Raw genomic sequence first — 22056 nt, forward strand, 5'->3', positions numbered from 1 at the left:
TATAAATAAAAATAAGCAAATTAAATTTGTTACTTTTTAAATTTTATTTGTTTAATCTAAAATCTAAAGTACAACCAAATTTTCATAATAAAATATATATTACAAATTGTGCAATTCAAGTACATAATATAAAGTTTCAAAATCAAAATAAAGAATAAGATGTTTAACTTAAAATTTATAGTCTAAACAAAGTTTAACTTAATCTTTTAAGTCTAAACATAACCTAAACAAAACTTAAACAACACCTAATCTTCACATTGGAGAAAATAACTTGTCCATTGCTAATATACTTCAGGAAGTGTTTACAACTAATCTGCCGATTGGCCGGTAAAACAAAAAGGAAAATTAAATATAATTAATAATAAAATAATAAATAATAAAATAAAGTGAAGAAATGTATAATAAAACCTTAAAAGTGAATTTTTCAGTGTCATTTTTAAAAGCATTCTATCAAATTAATCACGATAAAAATCATGCAACTGAACTAAAATTATATCTAAATCATACACACTAATTTTCACAAAAATAAAAAAAAAAACATCAGTAGCCCCTTTTTAATCATAAAAAAAATATCCAAATGCATTAGGATCTAATTCACCACCCAAAACTTTCAAACTTATTACCAACTTCACAAGAACTATATAATACTATAAAACTACTTTCACATAGTCAATTAACAAAATTTTGCACTTCACCGTGATTAACAAAATTCTGCACTTCACGTGATATATATAATATTAGAACACACCTTACACACACACACACACACACACACACACACACACACACTAAACACACACACACACACACACACACACACACACAAAACACATATGGGTTTGCTAACGCGCGTTCGCCTGTTTTATATTGGTTTCCTAACACCCCCTCCCCCGAAAACAGAAATTGCTATTGCATCCTTAGAAACCAGAAAGGGAATGACAATCAAAAGAAAACGGTGAATACCATAGAGAAAGAAAAACAAAATCATAAACTGTGGTAGCAACAAAAACCCTTAAGCTGCATAATTAACTCACATGAGCAGAAAAACACCAACGTTTGTCAAAAAAGTGCAAACTTTAGCACATCCGTGTGCACCCATAAGCTGCCCCAACTTACCGAGAATGAGAACACAACCCACCAAACGAGAGCGAGAGAAACCGCGCGCGGGAGAGGAGTTGTTGACGCGTTGTGGTGAGCTGTCGGTGGTGAGTCACCAGAGGTCTTTGTTGCGGCAAGAGATGGGGAGATGTTGATGCGTAGGATGAGAGATTGGAACAAATCTGTCGAAGGGGAGGGAGAGAAATTGCTAAGTGGAGGGATGATACTGTGTAGCATAAATTAAAAGATAAATCTAAGTCTAAAATTACCATACTTAACCATTTAATTAAGTCGGTTGAAAATTCAACAGATGTAAAATATATTTGAAATATAAATTTACATCTGTTATTGACTTAAAAGAGTTAAATTTAAGTTTGTTATTTGATTAACAGGTATCTTTTATTTATAAAAGTGCTACTGCACATCTTTTAAGTCTGTTTTTTTTAAATAGATTTAAATTGACAGACTTAAAAGGTCTATATTGTATTAGTGATCTTGAAGCATTTTGGCGCCTACGAGAGGATGAGTATTTCACAACCAATAAGCCCTATAGTGACTTTAAGGAACATGACATTCAACATCCTGATAGAAGAATCGAAGAATCAATCCAGTTAGTTGGAGATGATAAAGAACATGCAATGGAAGATGAAGGAAATGCAACGAAGATATGAAAAGGAGCTAATGACACTCACAGTTGAGAATGCGACCATACACCGACAAAGCACTTGACAATCAGTGCCTCGACCATTAACTAAACCACAAGAACATCAGCCCACTCCAACCAAGCCTAAAGAAGACTCGTGCAGAACTGCCCATGGGGGCAAAACGAGAGCTAGTAGAGAAAACTCGTCCATGCAAACGGTCAACACAACCAATCTACATCCTTTCACACTAGCCATCATGGAGACTCTCAAGCTCTCAGTCTCCCCAACCATCGAGAAGTACGATGGATCAACTGATTCAAACAAGCATTTAAGGATGTTCGTGAATCAAATGGATTTTTACACTATAAGCGTCTTGATGTGGTCTAGAGCTTTTTCTGTCTCCCTCAAAAGAGAAGCTTTGGCGTGGTTCAACTCACTGCCACCCAATTATATAGATAGCTTTTTGGCGATTTGCTCATTGTTCGGCACTCATTTCACCGCAAATCGATCACATCACCTTAAAACTCTTTGCCCTGGTGAATCTTAGGCAGAAGAAAGAAGAATCCTTTTGTGCCCTCATGGATCGTTTCAAGAATACCGCACGACAAACAAAAAATCTCAACCACAAGATAGCCCTACACCACATGATAATGGCTCTAAGGCCTAGGCCATTTGCCGACAACCGATGTATGAGGTTATCTAAAACCATGAATGATGCACAACTTAGAGTGGAGTGGTACATGATGCAAGCGAGGAGGAAAGTGGAAGTCGTGCGAGAAAATAAAAGGGTAATCGCATGAAGATACTACACAAAGGTTTAGCCAAGAAGCTTTAACAATGGGGACCTAGTGTGGATGAAGACTTATGAAGTGCATAAGAAGTTGGTACATGGAAAACTTGTATCCAACTGGGAGGGGCCGTTTAGAATTGTAGAAGACCCTAAGAATGAGGCTTACCAACTAGTGCATGGCGGGAAGACCCATCCCTAACACTTGGAACCTTTCCATTTGAAGTTTTACAATAACTAAAAAATTTACAAACCTCATGTAACTTTCATCTTAATGAATACAATAAAGTATTTTTAAGAAAATGAGTGCAAGTGTGGTCCGGTTAGATATTAACAGGTTAGATATTAACAGGTTTGTGAAGGAAAAGTTTACTTATGTTATTGCTTACCAACAACATGTCAAGTTAGTGAAGGACGAGTTCATTCGTGAAACTCTATCGCTTAATCCAATGAATAAAATGAATCGGTCGGTGATGGATGAGTTCATCCATGAACCCCTACTAAACAACTATGTCGGTGAAGGGTGAGTTCATTTGTGAACCTCTAATGCACCATTAGGTCAACGAAGGATCAATTCATCTGTTAAACCTTGCCACATCATTAATTTAGTGAAGGATGAGTTCATTCATGAACCCCTGCCGCAACACTAAGTCGATGAAGGATGAGTGCATTTATGAACCTCTGTCACACCATTAAGTTGGTGAAGGATGAGTTCATTAGTGAATTCCTGCCACACTACTAAGTCGATGAAGGATGAGTTCATCCGTGAACCCCTGCCACACCACTAAGTTTGTGAATGATGAAATCATCTGTTAACCCCTATTGCACCACTTAATTGGTGAAGGATGAGCTCACTTGTGAGCCCCTACCGAAGGCATGCCAAGTCAGCGAAGGATGAGTTTATGTAAGTGAACCACTACCTCTTAGTCTAGTGAAGGAAGAACTCACCTAAACGAACTCCTACTGATCGAGTTGTGAGATGACTAAAGTTGTTCAATCGCGACTTAGTGTTATCTGACTCAATATAGTGGGGTGACTTAGACGCAAGCATTGTTAACAAAAAACGAACTTCAATGCTCTCGAAGCTCACTACCTTATTGGTACCTACAACAATCACGCTACCAACCAAATTCTCATCTCGCTCGATTGATCCCAAAATGGGTGAAGCGATTGACAGTGACATCGACGATGAAGAAGCATCATTTTCATATCATCGACCATCCCTTCCTAAAGACTCCTTAAATGAAGACAAGTTGACGGTCAATATTATTACCTAAAATATGAGGAACGATCGATCTGCATAAAAGAGCAAAGGTGAAAATGGCAAGCGAGGCCCACCCCTATTTATACTAGCGAAGGCCCCACCTGTCAGTCATCCTTAGTCATTAGATTAATCAGATCCAATGGATAAAGGCATCCGACCTTTTGAATTCTGACAGGTTTAAGATTCGAAGCACCACACACCTCTCTCCCAATGGTCATATTTTCAAACATTTCAAAGTGAATATTTCTAATGCATCAAACGATCTAAATGCACATAAAATAGGAGGCTGAAGAAACCCTAGTTTGCATGGAAGGAAAAAGCCATTTAACAAATTTCAAACCATTCGCCAGTCATTTCAGGCTCGGGCTTGGGGGTCTTATGTACTATATGACTGTCCAGTTAGTGATAACGGTTGATTTCACCGTTATTTGAGAGTAAATTTTAATATCAAATGAACCCTTTTTGACTTAGAAACTTGTTTGTTCTCTTGATTTTGGTTTATTTTAGTAAATAAGAGAGTTGAGATTACGCTTTAAGATTTTATCACTAAATTCCCTTGATTTTGTAGGAAATTGGGATGAATTGGAAGAGGAGTTAAGTTGTCAAGAAGTTGGAACTCATAAAGGACAGAAAAAGCACTGGAAGAGAAGGTTGCAGAAGGTCACATCACGCTTGGGGGCCCTTTTTATGATCCTCAGCGCTGGAAGCTCGCAGTCACGCCTAGGCGCCCTTTTTGGGGCGTTGAGCGCCATCTTCCCTGTAACGTTTCATGCTTGAGCGCCCTCCATTGGACGTTGAGCGCCACTCCTTCGCAAGCACACCTGGGCGTCCTAAGTAAGGGTGCTGAGCACCGCCAACATTGGCCTATGGCCCAATTCAACCCTATTTAAGGATTAGCTAGACCTAGAGAGAATATCTCTTGACATAATTAACACAAATTCAATTCTCTAGAGGCAGAAGTGGATGCGGAAGCTCTCCTCTTCAATTTTTAGGGTTTTTCTATCTTTTTCATTCCATTGTTCATCTAGTTTCTCCATCACGATGGGGGAGCTAAACATTCTTTGTTGTTGGGGGATGATGTAACCTTGTGAACTCTCATGTATTTGAATTTATTCTTATTTATTTATGCTTCTTTCATTAATTGTTAGAGTTATTCTTCTTTACTCAATGCTTGTTATGTTTAACTCATTCATGGCAATGATTATTAGTTTTCGTGATATGGACACATATGGGGAAACCTAGATCTGAAGAATTGCTCTCAAAAGTAGTATTGCCTAGACATAGGGATATGAGTTTTGGTTATCTTAAGCTTCTGTGCGTATGTAATGCAAAATTAATTGCTAGGTGATAACGGTTTAAAATACCGTTATCTGTGATGTAATTTTGATACTAAATGCAACCTTTTTGACTTAGAAACTTGCTTTAACTCATGTTTGTGCTTTAGTTTTGTGAATAAGAGAGTCGAGGTTATACTTGATTTTATCACTAAATTCCCTTGATTTTGTACGCTATTGGAATGATTTGGAGGAAGAGTTAAAGTACCAAATAGTTGGAATGCAGAAAAGTCAACCAGAGTGCATAAATTTCAACCAGAGTGTAGAAAAGTCAACTAGAGTGCAGATATTTACACCAAAGGGCTTTCATTTAACCAAAACCAAACATACTCACAAGCAGGTTTTCATCCCAAGGACTTTTCTTGGCTTGTAACTTGGCTGGGCTAAGAAGAAACATGGTTTTTCAGGAATGCAAAATCCTTGAGTTAAGAGAGATATTTATGAATTTAACAATTACACACAGGTTCTTTTTTCAAGAAGATCTTTTTCTTATTCCCAACCTTTTCCCTTGCAGTGAGCTTTTATTTCTTTTCTTTTGATTTCTCTTTTTCTTTTTCCTTGTGCTTACTGCTTATTTTTCTAGCAACCCCAAACTTGAACATTTATCAATACCTCACAAATATTCTCAACTCAACTGAAGGAAAAGAATTTAAAACAGGGTTTTCAAAACGTGCTTAAGGTTAAAGGTTCAAAGGATGGAACAAACTGTTCTCTTTTTATTTGGAAAAATTCATGAGTAGGCTAAAAAAATTAAGGGATAACAAAAGATGACCTTGATCATATGAAACCTGCAAGAAAGTAGTTCAATCACAGAAAATTTGGGCAAAATCATTCACGCTTTCAAAGTAATAGCAATTATTCACAACAACTCTGAAGCCCAAAACTCACACAAGGAAACTCTCAAGTCCTAGAATTCAGAAAAACATCATGCTCAGTATCTTAATCAAATTTTACCTCAAGCACCTGTTTTACCTGTATATCAGCACACCATGCATCATCTCAACATCAATCAATACACTAGAATATTACAAAGCAATACTCATCACAAAACACATCACAGTTGAATCAAAGCAGTTTAATTCATTCAAGCAAAGTACAATAACAAAACAATTGATTAAAAAGAAAGCAAATAAGAAAACAAAAGATTAAAAAGAAAGGTTTTGAAAGTTGGATTGCTTCTTAGTAAGCGCTTCTTTAACGTCACTAGCTTGACCCAATAAGCTCATGTCACATCTTTAATCTTGGTGTCATCTTTTCCTTCTCCACACCAATTGATCTTCAGCAGCTTCCTGTTCACCGTTTTAGTTCTCCTTTAAATTGGAGATTCAATCTCTATCAGTCCATCAGCTCCGAGTTCTTTCACAACCCAAAGCTTTTTGTTGAATCTCACTAGTATCTTGGTCTCAGCTCTTCATGTTTCTCTAGTGAGTCTAGATGAACACATGTTCCTTTGCTGTCTTTTTCTTCTTCCTTAACTTGTGATAGAAAACATTTTTTACCTTTTTTACCTGGTTTAACAACTTTTGTACTAGTCCTGGGTGCATCCTCACATGCAGCTTTGAGACTAGTCTTCTTTATTCGAACCGGTTGCTCAACATTGAAGACATTGAAAGTCATCTCCTCTTCTTGGTCTTTAAGAGCTATAGTTCCATCATCAACATTGATGATTACCTTGGTCGTCTTCATGAATGGCCTTCCAAGAATAATAGGGATTTCCAAATCTTCCCCCATCTCCATAACAACAAAGTCCACCAGGAATTTAAGGTTGTCAGTTTTAACTACCACATCCTTCACCACACCATAAGGCCTTTTGGTGGATCCATCTGCCATGCATAAAGTCATCCTTGTAGGCTTGACTTCAAAACTTCCAATCTTTTCAAGTACAGACAAGGGCATCAAATTGATACTAGACCCTAAATCAATTAGGGCTTTCCCTATTTTGTGCCTCCCAATAGTGCAAGGAATAGTGAAACTTCCTGGATCTTTATCCTTTGGAGGAACTGCCTTCTGCAAGATCACACTGCAATCACCTTGTATCTCAATAGAGTCCTCCTCTAAATATTTCTTTCTTTTGAGGAGTTTCATCAAAAACTTAGCATATTCAGGGATTTGTTGTAATGCTTCAGTCACAGGAAATTTTATTCCCAATTTTTTGAAGATTTCATCAAAACACTCTAATTGCATATTTTTTTCTTTTTTGAACACTCCTCATGGTAAGGAAGAATTTTCTTATTTTTTTTCTCTCAACCTCTTCTTTCTCTTTTCTCTCTTTTTCCACAATCCTCTCTTTTTCTTTTCTCTCAATCTCACTTTCTCTCTCTTCTTTTTGAATTTTTTCTTTTTCTTTTTCCTCAATCTCACTTTTTCTCTCTTCTTTTTCTTCTCTCTCTTTCATCTCAACTTTTTCTTTTCTCTCTTTTTCTCTCTTTTTTTTTTCTCTCATCATTCATGCTTAAAATAGCTTTGCAGTCTTTCTTGGGGTTAACTTCAGTATTAGCCCCAAAACTTCTGATAGGCATCTCCTCCAACTTCTTGGCCATTTGACCAACCTGCATCTCCAGGTTCCTTATAGCAGCTTCATTGCTTTTTTGAGTTGAAAGACTTGCATGCATGAATTATTGGAGGGTTTCTTCAAGCTTTGTGGTTCTGTCAGAAGGAGAGGTTTATTGTTGCTATTGTTGTTGTTGTGGTGACCAATTGAATTGTCCACCAGTTTGCCCAAACTGACTTTGTCCCATGCTAGGATGAGATTTCCACCCTTAATTATAATTGTTGGGATGAAATTGGTTACCCATGTAATTAACTTCTTCATTTAGATTCTCGGGCACAACAAATTGACCATTAATATGATCACCACCACATAGTTCACAGAGTTGCTGGTGAACTTGTAAAACATTATGGCATTCCTTTTGTGGCTGAGAAAGCTTCTTTGTTCAGACTTCAAGTTGTTGAGTGATGATCTTATTTTGAGCAAGCAAGGCATCATAAGACTGTAGTTGTAAAACTCCCTTAGGTTGTGATGAAGTTCTTCTTTCATTGTGCATCTCATTATCATTAGTAGCCATGTTGTCAATTTATTCATAAGCTTCCTCTAGAGTCTTGCATTTGATATTGCCTCCAATTGAGGCATCCAACATCAATTTGGTTTGTGAACAAAGACCTCCAAGGAAAAGAATGACTACTATTACTTCATCAAAACCATGAGTAGGTGTCTTTCTTAGCAAGCTTTTGTATCTATCCCATGCTTGCCCTAATGATTCTTCCATGCCTTGATTGAAAGAGGATATTTCTTGCTTCCCTTTGTTGGTCTTTGACCGTGGGAAGTATTTATTCAAGAACTTAGCTACCACAACTTCCCACTAAGTAAAGTTGTTTTCAGGAAAAGGGTTTAGCCACAATTTAGCGTTGCCTCCCTGTGAGAAAGGAAACAAGCCTAATCTAATAGCATCATCTGGCACTCTATTCAGCTTCACAGTGTTGCAGATCGCATTAAAGGTGGTAAGATGCTCATATGGACTTTCATGTGACAGTCCATTGAACTGGTTGCTCTTCACAAGATGGATCAACGTAGGCTTCATCTCCATATTCGCGGCATTGACCCTTGGCTTTGCAATGCTGTTAAAATACTGAGCGCCAACTACAGTTGCATAATTTGCGAAAGTACGTTTGTCTGGCTGTCCATGATTTTCTGATCTGGTTGTGAGAGGATCTCTCTGGAACAAGGTTCTTAGATAACATGCTCCTCCTGCTAGTCTCAAGTCCTTCAAGAAGAGGTTCAGAACTTTTGTTGCTTCGAGTCCTTACTGTATCCTGCATAAACTAAAAACAAAACCCTAGAAAAAATTGTTAGCACAAAAATAAAAATAAAAATAAAAGATATGAAAATAAAATAGAATAGAATAAAATAAAATCAAATAAAATCAAATCAAATGAAATAAAGTAAAATAGAATAAAGCCAAAATTAATTAAGAATCACAAATATAGAATAGTTTAAACCGTGAGTCCCCGGCAACGACACCAAAAACTTGTTGATGGATTGACAAGTGTACCGAATCGCACATGTAATATAAAATGGTAAGACCAAGTATCGTATCCCTGAAGACTCTCGGTACTAGACAGTTGTGTGATAACTCAATTAATTAAGACTTTTAGAAAACAAGATCATTGATTTGGGATGCGAAAACAGAAAATTAAATATGAATGCAATTGATCAATAACAGAGAAAACAACGATGAACGAAGGTTGTTTATAAAATGCGATGATTATGTTGTTAGGGTTTGATTTCACCAAGTTTACTCTCATGTATATAAGAATTCTTCTTTTTTACATTAATGTTAACGTCACTCACTAAATTACTTAGAACCCGATCCCTCAGCGCAATAAGCCTGCCTTAATTCCTAGTTCGTGCAATTCCTAGCGTTCCTAGAAAATTAAGTCTGAAGATCAAGAGCTTAAAACGACCAAGTACTAATACCCTCATCCTTGAGAAATATTACCCTTGAAAGAATTCATCAAGAACCTGAATTGTAAGGAACCTCCCGATACTCATGCAATTCATAAATCATGCTACTAAATGAGTTAAAATAGAGCAAGCATTGGAATAGATGAATTCCCTAACAATTAATGAAAAAGCATATAAATTAAGCATCAAGTCAAATACATGAGAGTTTACAAGGTTACATCATTCCCTAACAACAAATAGAGTTTAGTTCCCCATAGACATGGAGAAACTAGATGAATAATGGAAAAGCATGAGATAGAAGAACCCTAAAAGTAGAGGATGAACGCTCCCGCATCCAAATCCGCCTTCAGAGAATGGAAGAGTGTGTTGTTGTGCTGCTCCAGCCAGAGATACAAAACCTAGAGCGCTTGGGTCTTTTAAATAGAGTCGAAAAAGAGTAGAAACAGGGCCCGGTCCAAAAGAGTCGAAACAGAGTAAAAACTGGGCCGGATCTGCGACGCACGACGCTCGAGCGCCCCCATTTAAGGCGTCCGGGCGGTGGACCGTCCTCATGTAGGGCTTGAGCCTTCAATTGGACGCCCAGGCTTCGGGGTCCGCCGCTCAGGCGGCCTAGGAGGGCGCCCGGGCGGTGGACGTCAATTTTTTGCGCTTAAGCCTCCATGCAGGGCGCCCAAGCTTCGTGTGATTCCCCCTTCTGGTGCTTTTGCAAGCCTTTCTTAGCTCTATCTCCTTAGCACTTCATCCTTGCTTCCTGTATTAACTCATTTTCTATCAAAACAAAGGGGATTAGTCATAAAATCATCAAATGCAACCTCAACTCTCTTATTCACACAACTTAATTAAAAAGCATGAGTCCAAGCAAGTTTTTAAGTGGAAAAGGGTGTATTTAGTATCAAAATTACATTACAAATAACGGTATTTTCAACCGTTAACACAACCCTGATCGTGTGCGACAGGAAGAAGAGTGAGGAGCTCTTGGACTTTGAGAGTTGTTTCTCAAAGGGATTATGCAGCAAGAACGTGTGGTTATGTGCGTGCAGGTGTTTTCTTTTCTATATTTGGTTGTGAGTGGGAAAGGTGTTTACATTTGTGAGAGTGTGTTCACTGTAAAACCTTTGGTGTAAATCTCAAATCATTATAGTGAAATATCCTTCAATCTAACGTTGATTGGAAGGGTGACTGGATGTAGTCATTGAGGCTGAACCAGGATAAAAACCTTGTGCTTGTTCTTCTTTCCCTATCCCTTTTACTTTAAACTGCATACGCGTTTACTTACAGTGCAAGAAAGTTTTAAAGATAATTTCAATTTTGCAAAAAGATTTGAAAAACGTTCATTTTTATAAATCACTAATTCACCCCCCTCTTGGTGTTGAGAAACAAAGTTCTCTATTTCTAACATTGTTTTTTCTATATTTGGTTGAGTGGGAAAGGTGTTTACATTTGTGCGAGTGTGTTCACTGTAAAACCTTTGGTGTAAATCTGAAATCATTATTGTGAAATATCCTTCAATCTAAGGTTGATTGGAAGGGTGACTGGATGTAGGCATTGAGGCCGAACCAGAATAAAACCCTTGTGTTTGTTATTCTTTCCCTATCTCTTTTACTTTAAATTACATATGCGTTTACTTACATTGCAAGAAAGTTTTAAAGATCATTCTAAATTTCCAAAAAGATTTGGAAAGTGTTAGTTTTTATAAATCACCAATTCAGCCCCCCTCTTGGTGTTGAGAAACAAGGCTCTTTATTTCCAACACTATGTTCACCAACAACGTGCTTAACCTCATTAGTCGTCTCGTTGACAATTTTCAGATTTTGGGGTATAACACGAGCAGGCCTTGGTTTCTCTCCCATCGCTTGGTCCGTGGGACGTCATGTGTTCAGCCTTGTCAGGCTCCAATGCCTTGGATCTTGTTCAAGCCTCAGTTGGGCATCTCAATCCTTATTTGCGTATCCCGAGTTGGGTCTATTTATATTGTCATGATTAACGCCTTCATTTCTTCATTTTCTTCGGTAGGTCACAAGATATTAAACACTAATATCTCGGCCATGGCACATCCTAATATGAATTTCATTGGTTGTCTCCAAACATTCAACCGAAGACCGAACCGTCTCGCTTGTTTAGCCATTTAGGCTTATAAACTAAACTATTTTTATATTAATTTGATTCGCTACATTTTTCTGACCATTCAAATTCGAATTGTTATTTTCTTTTCAGTGCAGATGATATGACCCTATGTACAAACTACTCTGCCAACTAGAGATTATTTGGTGAGGAATGTTCTCTGTGAACTCTCATTCGAGTCTCTTCAACCTAGGGAACGTTCTAAGTGAACTTCTAGAGTCTGCTGATCAGTGAGGAACGTTCTCTGTGAACTCTCACTCGAGTCTCTTCGACCTAGGGAACGTTCTAAGTGAACTCCTAGAGTCCATCACTCGGTGAGGAACGTTCTTCGTGAACTTTCACACAAGTCTCTTCGACCAAGGGAACGTTCTAAGTGAACTCCTAGAGTCCGCCACTTGGTGAGGAACGTTCTTCGTGAACTCTCACACAAGTCTCTTCGACCTAGGGAACGTTCTAAGTGAACTCCTAGAGTCCGCCACTTGGTGAGGAACGTTCTTCGTGAACTCTCACACAAGTCTCTTTGACCTAGGGAACGTTCTAAGTGAACTCTTAGAGTCTGCCGCTCCCCAATACAACGTGAACGGCCTCTCTCAAGCTCATAACAATCCCTGCACACCCCTTCCAAAAAAAGAGCTTGCTTGGGCTTGAAGGGCTTTTGTACTGTATGGATACCTGTCAGGCCAATGAACTAGGTAGACAAACAATTAACAATTCTTAACCAATCGGTTAAGATAGCCGTTGAGGTAGTTACAAGGATAATAATAATAACAACCACTAATTGGAAGTTAATAAAATAATGAAAGTCGTTTAATAGTAATAGGTCAGACCTAAGGATAAACCCATTTTAATATATATAAATATACCTTTGACAGGAAGGTCATGTAATTAATTATGAGTACTCACTTTTTATTAAATATTATCACGCAAAGTCACTAACTTGAGTGTCGGAGTGTCTTTGACAAATACTCTCCCACATGGCTTGGACAAGGAAGAGAGAGAGCGAACAACGCAATTTGGATAATAGAAGATCATTAGGAAGTTCATCCAGTCTTCAAAACAACTTGGTTTTTGAGTAAGGGATCTCAACTTCTTACTTGAAACAATTTGTGTTTTCATTTTTTTTTTCTCTTTGAGAATGACGTTAAGCAAATAGAAATTGTTTTTATTTTATCAAATCTTTAGAGTAAGTTTTTATTTAGTCTAAAATTTTTTGTTTTTTTATTTTATTTTGTCACCAATTTTAATAGGCTTATTTGAAAAAAAAATAATTATTTCAACTTATTTTTATCATATACCAAAATGTTATTATATTTAGATATTTTATTCTAAATTTCTAGATTTTGAGTTAGTTTGTACATACATTAGGATTTAATTAGAATAACAGATTACATGAAAAGACAATTATTTATGATTTCAGATAACTTGGATGTGAAAATTATTTGATCACTAAATTTTTATTTTTTGGTCTAAGAAGTGTGGTTTTATTTAAAGCTGTCAAAACGGGTAACTCGGCTCAACCCGACCCGACCCACCACGGGTTGGTCACTTAGTGAGCTAATCAAACCCGGCTCACTTATCAGCGAGTTGAAAAAATTCGAACCCGGCTCAATCCACCACGGGTTGGTGGGTTAAACGGGTTGGCTCACTAGCTCATTTAATTATAAGTTTTCTTAAAATAAAAAAATTACGATTTTTTTAATTCAAATATAAATAAATTTCACACTAAAATGATGTTAAACTTCAAAGACAATTCAAAATAAATAAATAAAAATATCATACAATCCAAGCGTAATCCAAAAACATGTACAAAAAGTAAAGTAATAAGTTTTTAATATTGATAATTTTTGTCCATTTATAATATTAGAGTCTTGAATAGATAAATTTATAATATTTTTCTCTTTTCAAACATCTTCTTTATTACCATCTACAATATAATAAAAAAAATGATAGCTAATAATATTAAAATACAAAATAATAAATAATTAAATTAAATTAGGTGGATTGGTGAGCTAACCCGGCCCACCACGAGTTCAACCCAGTGAGCCGGGTTGAAAACTAACTCGCATAAAAAAATTACATTTTTTTCAAACCCAACCCGGCTCAAACCCGTGGTGGACCGGACTGGCTCGCGGGTTACAACTCACGTTGACAACACTAGTTTTATGATGACATTTTATGATTTTGATGTGATTATAAATACTTTAAGTTTGAATGACCACGGTACAATTGTAATCTATTAAAGATGAGGTTCGAATTGATCACTTTAAATATTTAAGAAGTCGAATTATTAAAGTGCATTTAAAAATATTTTTGAAATTTATTAATTTATTTTTCAGACTAATTTTTCTGATATTTTCTCTCAAAGTAAAATATTTGCCTTAAATGAAAATAGTACATAGATTCAAACCTTGTTTTTATTTTCCAATTTCTTTCTTTTTTCTTTGCTTGTCTCTTTAATAGGTTATATTTGAATGTTTATTATAGATGTAATTATTTGTATATTAATTAAATTATTTTGGAAGTCTCACATTAATTAAATATAAGGTTAATTCAGAATATATATGTGAATGCAAACATCATCGTCTTATTACAAGTCAAATTTGTAAGATTGAGTTAGACTTAAAAGTCTATTTCTTAATTAACAACATGTAAATTATGTTGTATGAAAATTACTATTGAAAATGATGAAGACTTGTATGAATATGTTGTCACATATTTGGGATGATATTTATGTGAATTATTGTTTGATTTCAATATTAAGGATTGAAAATTATGTTGTAACAAATCTCCTTGCTTCACTAACGATCTAAGTCACATAGACTAAGATATCGTGTGGTGAGAAACTGAGGAAAGTTCTTCAACATCGTGACATGAATCAGTCTCCTTGCTTCTCGAGGATTTAGTCTCAACCGATATCATAATATTGCTCAAAACTAAATCGACTTGATGTGAGTTCATTTTCATAAAGACAACAAAAAATAATTTTTCAATCTAATTGGGGTTTTTTCACGTCTCAATGTCGATGGATAAATTTAATTTAATGTATAGAATATTGATTTCGTGTACCGATTTCACCCACAGATTGAATGATTGTAATCTCTTTATTAGTTGAATTTCAATGATAATCTTGTGCATCACTAGCCTATATTTTTGTTTCATTTGGTTTTTTATAAAGATGAAAATGGAAGTGCAACAACAATCGATGAGGTGTAACGTAAAAGTGATAAAACTCAAAGTGGTATATGTGGTGATTGGGGAAGTTGCAATAAATTAACAAGAACATTGAAGTAAATTGCATAAAGAAAATTACCAAGAATAGCAAATTTCAACTATCAACATTGGATTCACTACAAGAAAATTGCATTTTATATACTGATTATTATATACGGATTTGAATCCGTATATAATAAAAATGTTACATACGGATATTATATACGGATTCGTTATATACAGATATTATATACGGATTTATTATATACGGATTTTATATACGGATTTATAATTAATTAATAAATAAATAAAATTAAGTTATTTTAAGTCGTCAACCCTTTCTTTTTTTCTCACTCGCGCTGCAACCATTTCTTGTTTGGAAAAAGGGTCGAGGCACTCCCACCACCAAACCTATTCTTCTTTCTCTTTCACTTCAACCCTTCCTAAATCAGTGTTCTGGTCGTGGTTCTCTCTCGTCGAGCCCTCCTTCCCCTTCTGTGGAGCCTCGGTTCTCTTTCGTTGAGCTTTCGTAGGTCGCGCATTGAAACCCTAATTTTCCCTCATTCGAACCATGATTGTGCGGCCTTGGTACCATGGTTAATTGGTAAGTAATGTTTAATTCTCATTGAGCTAAATTTTTGAATTGCAAAAACCCTAATCCTCTTTTTCTCTCATCCATTTTCGATTTATGCAATTCCTCGCATGATAAGGTTTTATTTCTTCCCCGCAAAGCTATTTTGCACGAATTTCTTTTTTCTACATTTATTTCCTCTTGTTAATCACCCAAGATTTAAAGCTTTTGTTGCACTAAAAAACAGATACTTTTCGTGCTTGCGTTTTGATTTTCGCAATGGCCTCCAAAGCTCCTAGATCGAGGATTGGTCACGAGAGTAGAGCCAAACTGCAAAAGGTTAGTTTGCGTGTTCATCTTCTTCATAGTCGTCTCTCGGCTTTTTAATTTGTTTTTGTTTTTTGTTTGGATAATTCCGGCTTTGAATGATACTGCTGTTACTGGTTGAGAAATTAAAAAGAAACTTATTAATAATTATTTAAATAACACTTGTGGTGATTGAAATTGACTAATAAGAAAAAGAACGGTAACAGAAAGAATAGTAAATATTTTATTCTTTTTCTATGAAATCTATTTTCAAGTTTTTTGTCCTTTTCATTTGGCACAGAAAGAAGCAAGACATAATCGACAGGCACTGTAGAAGATTGTAGTTACAGACATGCCGGCTTGAGCATTGGTATTCTTAGTAATGAATAGGAAACCATAATTTGTGGAATTCATATTCAGAGCTCAAAGATATGCATAAATAACAACTTGGTAACCATAACAGGTTTGTAATAAGCTGCATATCAGTTCATAGTTGAAACTGAAGATGGGGGAAGCTACAGAGAGGTATTCTTGCTTTTTCTCTCACAAGTTTGAGATACCAATTATATTGCTGTATTCAAAATATACATTTTCTGAGTCCCTTTGACCTTTGGGATGTGGTTGAGTTGATCAGGTATGCAGTGGTGACAGGAGCAAATAAAGGGATTGGATTAGAGATAGTAAGGCAGTTAGCTTCAGAAGGAATAAAGGTGGTACTCACTGCAACGAACGAAGAGAGGGGTCTTCAAGCATTGGAGACACTCAAAGCCTCTGGTCTTTCTCATCTACTGTTGTTTCATCAGCTAGATGTGGCTCATGCTGCAAGTGTAGCTGCTTTTGCAGCTTTTATCAAATCCAAATTTGGTAAACTTGATATTCTGGTAAAATCAGACTTTCATGCTTCTCTCTTTTGTTTGTTCTAAGTTCAAGTTTGTCTCATAAATCTTCCGTGCTTAAGCTTCATTGAATGAAAACTTTAAAGACAAAATTATTTTATTATAGTTTTTAAGATGGTATCAGTATAATCTAAAACTTGTTTTGTCGTGCCTCTCTTATCTTCTGCTATCATATTACTCACTAATATCAAGAAGTATGCTTGAGATCTTATATTTATTAGAGATAAAATAAATTTATTATATATAAATGGAAACAAATCAAATTTTTCCAAGTTTGTTTCATTAAGACGTTTGAATATTTCTTATTATTTCTCTTTCTAACTTTTCATGAAAATCTCATCTCCAACCAAAGTCTTCTGTTTTTTGCTCATTTGTTAAACGAATTCATTGGGTTTGTATAAAAATTGTTCAAACCTGTTGGTGTGTGCATTAACCATTACTTTTAATGATACTTTTAAGACAGTAGAGGCACTAGAGGTTAAAAAGAGATTTCATTGAATCAATTTGACAGATTCCTTTTACATCTAGTCATCAATTGATTAAGATAAATTTTTGTAATGGCTTGAAGGGAATCAATTCTTTACAAATGGTAACCTTTTGTTTTAGCATGTTTCAATATGAAATGTTGTTCTATGCAGGTTAACAACATTTACAAATGGTATATATTTTGTTTCCCAGATATATTTATCTATGGTTTGGTTAATATCTTAAAAGGAGTTATATAATTTACAATGTGTGAATTGACTTGCAGATAAGATACTGGACAAAAGCAATGGAGATGTGGCTATAGATACATATCACCGTTATAAGGTATATGATTTCTTCAAAGTAGTATTTTATTAAGTCATTCTTAAGATATGATAAATTAATTCTTACTATATCTTGAGTATTGTGTTTGTTTTTAGTTTATTCTATTTTAATCGTTGATGCAATATAATAACATTTACATTATACATAAATTTACAGGAAGATGCTAAATTTATGAAGAATATGAACTTGGATTCATACAGATTCTCGATTTCTTGGTCCAGGATTCTACCAAGTAAGTCAAATGCTGAACAATGTCATCAACGAACTATTGGCTAATGGTAAGGTTCAAACTCAGATTTCTTTTATCTCATCACATTCTTCTGTTATCAATGGTGGTATATGACAATTAAATATGAACATTTGTAGGTATAAAACCACTGGTAACTCTTTTCCATTGGGATCTTCCCCAAACTTTAGAAGATGAATACGGTGGCTTCCTAAGTCCTCTCATAATGTGAGTTTTGATTCCAAAGTATTAATTACTTTACTCTTGGAAAATTCAATAGCTAGTTTTGTTGATCAAACACCTGTATCATACTGGATTGAACTTCATTAAACTTTTCTTTGTCATTGCAGGTTGGAAAAGCTATAACAAAAGATGATAAAGCTCAAACATAATTGTTCTGGTTGTGATTACAAGTTGCTAAATTAGTATTGAAGTCCAAAGTGTTATTACTACAGAGAGGTATATGATTCAAATGCTACATAAATATTTTATTGTATTAGTTGGTTAAAATCTTGTTTAATATATATTTGTATAGTGTGGATGCAGGGCATATATATTTATTGTATGGGATGTTAGTCATGATTGATATATTGTTATATATATTACATTTATTACACCTCTAACAGTAGAAGTACAACTAACAATGGAAATTCAAAATCAAATGCAGACAGTTTAGATGCATTGAGAAAGGATCCTGAAGCTGTCACCTCTAACAGTAGAAGTACACAATTCCTTTTTTTGATGTTTTGGTCACTCAATTGTATGGAACTAGTAATTAGAGGAAAAAAATTAATAAGAGTAAATGCATATTGTTGCAGTGACTGCAAAACTGTTTGTCCACTTGATTAGTATGCCAGAATCAATTGATGTCTGATTCACAAGAAATGAAAAACTTGTCAATTTCCAAATTCAAAACGATAGAATTTATAAACACACCCTAATGCCTATTATTTCGAAATTATAAAAAACTAATCAATCAATTTGTGGAAATTAGTTAATTCAGATGTTAAAACGTTTTTAACTTCTACATCTGACTTTTACTGCATGACATCACTAAAATGATAGCATTCTGTTTTTCAAGAGTTGAAATATTACTTGTACTTTTAATGTTTTTTCATTTCACAATTTAAGGGGGCTAAAATCCATTGGTTTGGAGAAGTTTGTTGCTTGTTAATATAATAAAAGAACTCCATCGGTACAGTTTTTGATTGGGTTATACCTTTTAGTATTAAATAAAAAAAATCAGGGTGGGTTATTACTTCTATAAGTTTTGCCACATGTACCTGTTTGTATGTTGAGTTGGAGACTGATGCAAGCTGATTGAAATTGGAAGTAATTTAACATGTTGTTATTTATACTAATTGTTGTTTTGTTTTTCAAACAAGAGTACATAATATCAACTACAAAACCTAGACCCTGCTGTTACACATTTTTACTATATTAAATGAAAGTGTTTCATTTACTCTTGGAAACTGTTGCCAAAACTTCCTTTTACTTCATACACAATATATATATATATATATATATATATATATATATATATATATATATATATATATATATATATATATATAGACACACAAACACCTGGAAATTTTTTTTTTATAAGATGCAAATTTAATGAATCTAACAGTTGAATTTCATGATATTTATACTAGTGATTATTTATTTTAAATTTTACATAATTTACATATTTATAAATGTATTACTTAATAAAAAAATTTAAAGACTTTTAAATATTATATTAAGTAATGTGACTATTTTCTAAATATTGAAATTATAATTTTATAAAGTTATATATATACATACGAGTGAGATAGAATTCAGCATCAAGAGTGTTTACTAACCAACAGTGAAAGAAAAAATCTGTCTAATTGTAGAGATTAATTATGAAAGTAAGCCAAGTGTTGAAATTTAGTATGTTTTGTGGAGGTTAACAATGCAAACTAAGAATGATTTGTCGGATAATATATATTCTGAGTGGTTTTTGCAATTTTCCTATGCAATGATTAAAAAGTAATTGGTGACAGTAGATTCTTCAAAGTATGTTGTTGTGGAGGGAGAGGAAGGTCCTGTAGAAGGGCACTTTGATAGTTAATATTTGGTTTAGAAAGTGTAATATGAATAGTACGTAGAAATGCATATGCAAGTGGCTGAAACTCTGTTTATAAAGGAAAGTTTATAAACACCTTAATCAATTTATGTGCCCAAACCACCTTAATCAATTTTCTACTACTCTCTTGTTAATCTGTCATACAGAAATCTCTTTTTATATATAATAGTTCTATATTAGCATTCTCATTTTTGTTTCTTTTACTTTTCTCTCATGCTGTTTTCAACATTCACTAGTGAGAAGCATAGTAGTATGATAAAACTCGCTGTTGAGTTTGGAATATCATGCAATTACAAATAACCCCATATGTCTTTCTCCATTATATGTAATCCTCATGGATCCTGTGTGACTTCGTTGTTGATTTCTCCATCCTTTTGTAATATAAACTGATCAACTTGTGGAATGCCATGTCCCATTTTTCCTACTTAAGCGAAAACACTTTTTTTCCAAAGTCCATCTCCAAAGTTCAAGTTTAAAGTTAATGTAGGATTTGCTGAATATGTAAAAGCAGTAAAAAGGTTCTCTATTTATAATGATCAAGAATGCAAAATAAGGAAACAAAATAAAGGGTAATAAGGGATATAATCATATAATCCCTGATCTCGAGCTATATATCTAACCATATCTTGAATATTAGCCATGCATACTTTTCTAGTTATACAGTATCATATCTATAACATTCCCCCTCTAGATGGAGTATATATCATGAAACTTGTAATAGGGTATCATATCTTTAGCACTCCTCTCTTAAATTTCAATTTGATTATTCCTTGTTCTCCTTAGTCAAGTTCCAATGATCATTGAGGAAATAAAAGTGTAGTTCTTTAACAGTTACAATGATATGGCATATAAAATGACCGAATCAATTAATCATGCATTGCACTGCATACATAATGTTTCAACATTGAAGATTTGGTTTACAATAGTTTGCCATGCTATTTAACATCTCTCATCTGTACAATCAAAATTTAAATTCAAATTGACCTTATGAACTCGGGTAAATGCCTGTTGAAAGATGCCATGCCATTTACTTGCTGTAAGAAAAAGAAGTTTGTGCAATCCTAGATGCATTATTTTCTTAAATTTAATTTTGGTCAGTGCTCATCCTTTTTTTGGTTCTATGAATTTGTTTTATAAAATTATAAAACAATTTTTAATGTGTACATCTATGGGAAATAAGCATTTCATATTTCCCAACTTTAAAGCTTAGGCCCTTACAATATGGTTTCATAGGTGCTATAAACATCTATTACTGGAAAGATGATGAGTGTTAATCTATCTTTCATGAGCGTCTTGCAAATTATTGACTGATTCTTGCTACAGAAATGCTTGAGAGGGAGAAAAGTTGTCAGAACAGAGCAGTCTAAACTACGAGAGAAATTTCTTAGCATCTATGGGGAGAACTGTCAGAATTTAGACAGGTGAAATTGGATTGTTTACTCTGAATTGTTGCATGACATCTATTTGCTTCCTTTCACTTGGTTTCTCTAAAAATTATTTATTTATTTAGTGTAGTCTGACCCAAACTCTGCACTATTAAAACTGAAGTTAATGCCACTTTATTTGCATTCAGGAATGCTTTTGGTCCAGATTCAGATTTCCTCCGTCAGTTCCTCTATTTCTTTAATGCAGTGGCAAAAATAGCAGTGGTGCTGCTATCCAGGAGCTGGATTTGTCCAGCAACTTTTTCAACGGGACACTTCCAAATTCTTTGCTCGAGAACTTGGCAGCAGCTGCTGCAGTTGGAGGAAGTTTGGTGTCTTTGAATGTTAGTAATAACAGCTTCATAGGTCATATTCATACTAAATTTGATAGGAAGTGTTATGATCTATTTAATTTATCCTTCACTAATAATTTATTTCAAAAGTCATATATATGTTGATTAATAGTGTTGGTGAATATGCATTAGGGATAAGTTGTATTATAGTGTATATACTGTAAGTCCTGCTTGTATATTGTGCATGGGAAACTGCTATAAACAGAGTATTTATTTAGCTCTTCTGAAACCATTATATACGGATTTATCCGTATATAAGTTATATACGAAAATTATATACGGATTTATCCGTATATAAGTTATATACGGATAAATCCGTATATAATTTTCGTATATAAATTATATACGGGATTTATCCGTATATAACTTATATACGGATAAATCCGTATATAATTTCCGTATATAAGTTATATACGGATAAATCCGTATATAACTTA

The 22056-nt window shown here is 34.5% G+C and overlaps 1 protein-coding gene across 4 annotated transcripts; it reads left to right on the forward strand.

The window, feature by feature from the left end:
- The first annotated feature begins 15278 nt into the window (after window positions 1-15278).
- Window positions 15279-21836, forward strand: LOC124845837 ((+)-neomenthol dehydrogenase-like). 4 transcript variants are annotated; one of them, XM_088111484.1, is made up of 11 exons: window positions 15279-15524; window positions 15739-15830; window positions 16099-16167; window positions 16261-16322; window positions 16432-16678; window positions 17445-17503; window positions 17660-17781; window positions 17870-17957; window positions 18080-18188; window positions 21166-21263; window positions 21416-21836. In XM_088111484.1, exons 4-6 carry the CDS (start codon window positions 16303-16305, stop codon window positions 17481-17483), a joined length of 306 nt encoding a protein of 101 aa, XP_087967610.1. In that variant the 5' UTR covers window positions 15279-15524; window positions 15739-15830; window positions 16099-16167; window positions 16261-16302; the 3' UTR covers window positions 17484-17503; window positions 17660-17781; window positions 17870-17957; window positions 18080-18188; window positions 21166-21263; window positions 21416-21836. The 4 variants fall into 4 exon arrangements, with proteins under 4 accessions (XP_087967610.1, XP_087967613.1, XP_087967612.1 ...); XM_088111487.1 differs by having other exon boundaries at window positions 17704-17781; XM_088111486.1 differs by having other exon boundaries at window positions 17725-17781.
- The last annotated feature ends 220 nt before the right edge of the window (window positions 21837-22056 follow it).

This window comes from Vigna umbellata, chromosome 4, assembly GCF_029865625.1.
Source record: "Vigna umbellata cultivar VRB3 chromosome 4, Vumbellata_1.0, whole genome shotgun sequence".
Classification (NCBI taxonomy): Eukaryota; Viridiplantae; Streptophyta; class Magnoliopsida; order Fabales; family Fabaceae; genus Vigna; species Vigna umbellata.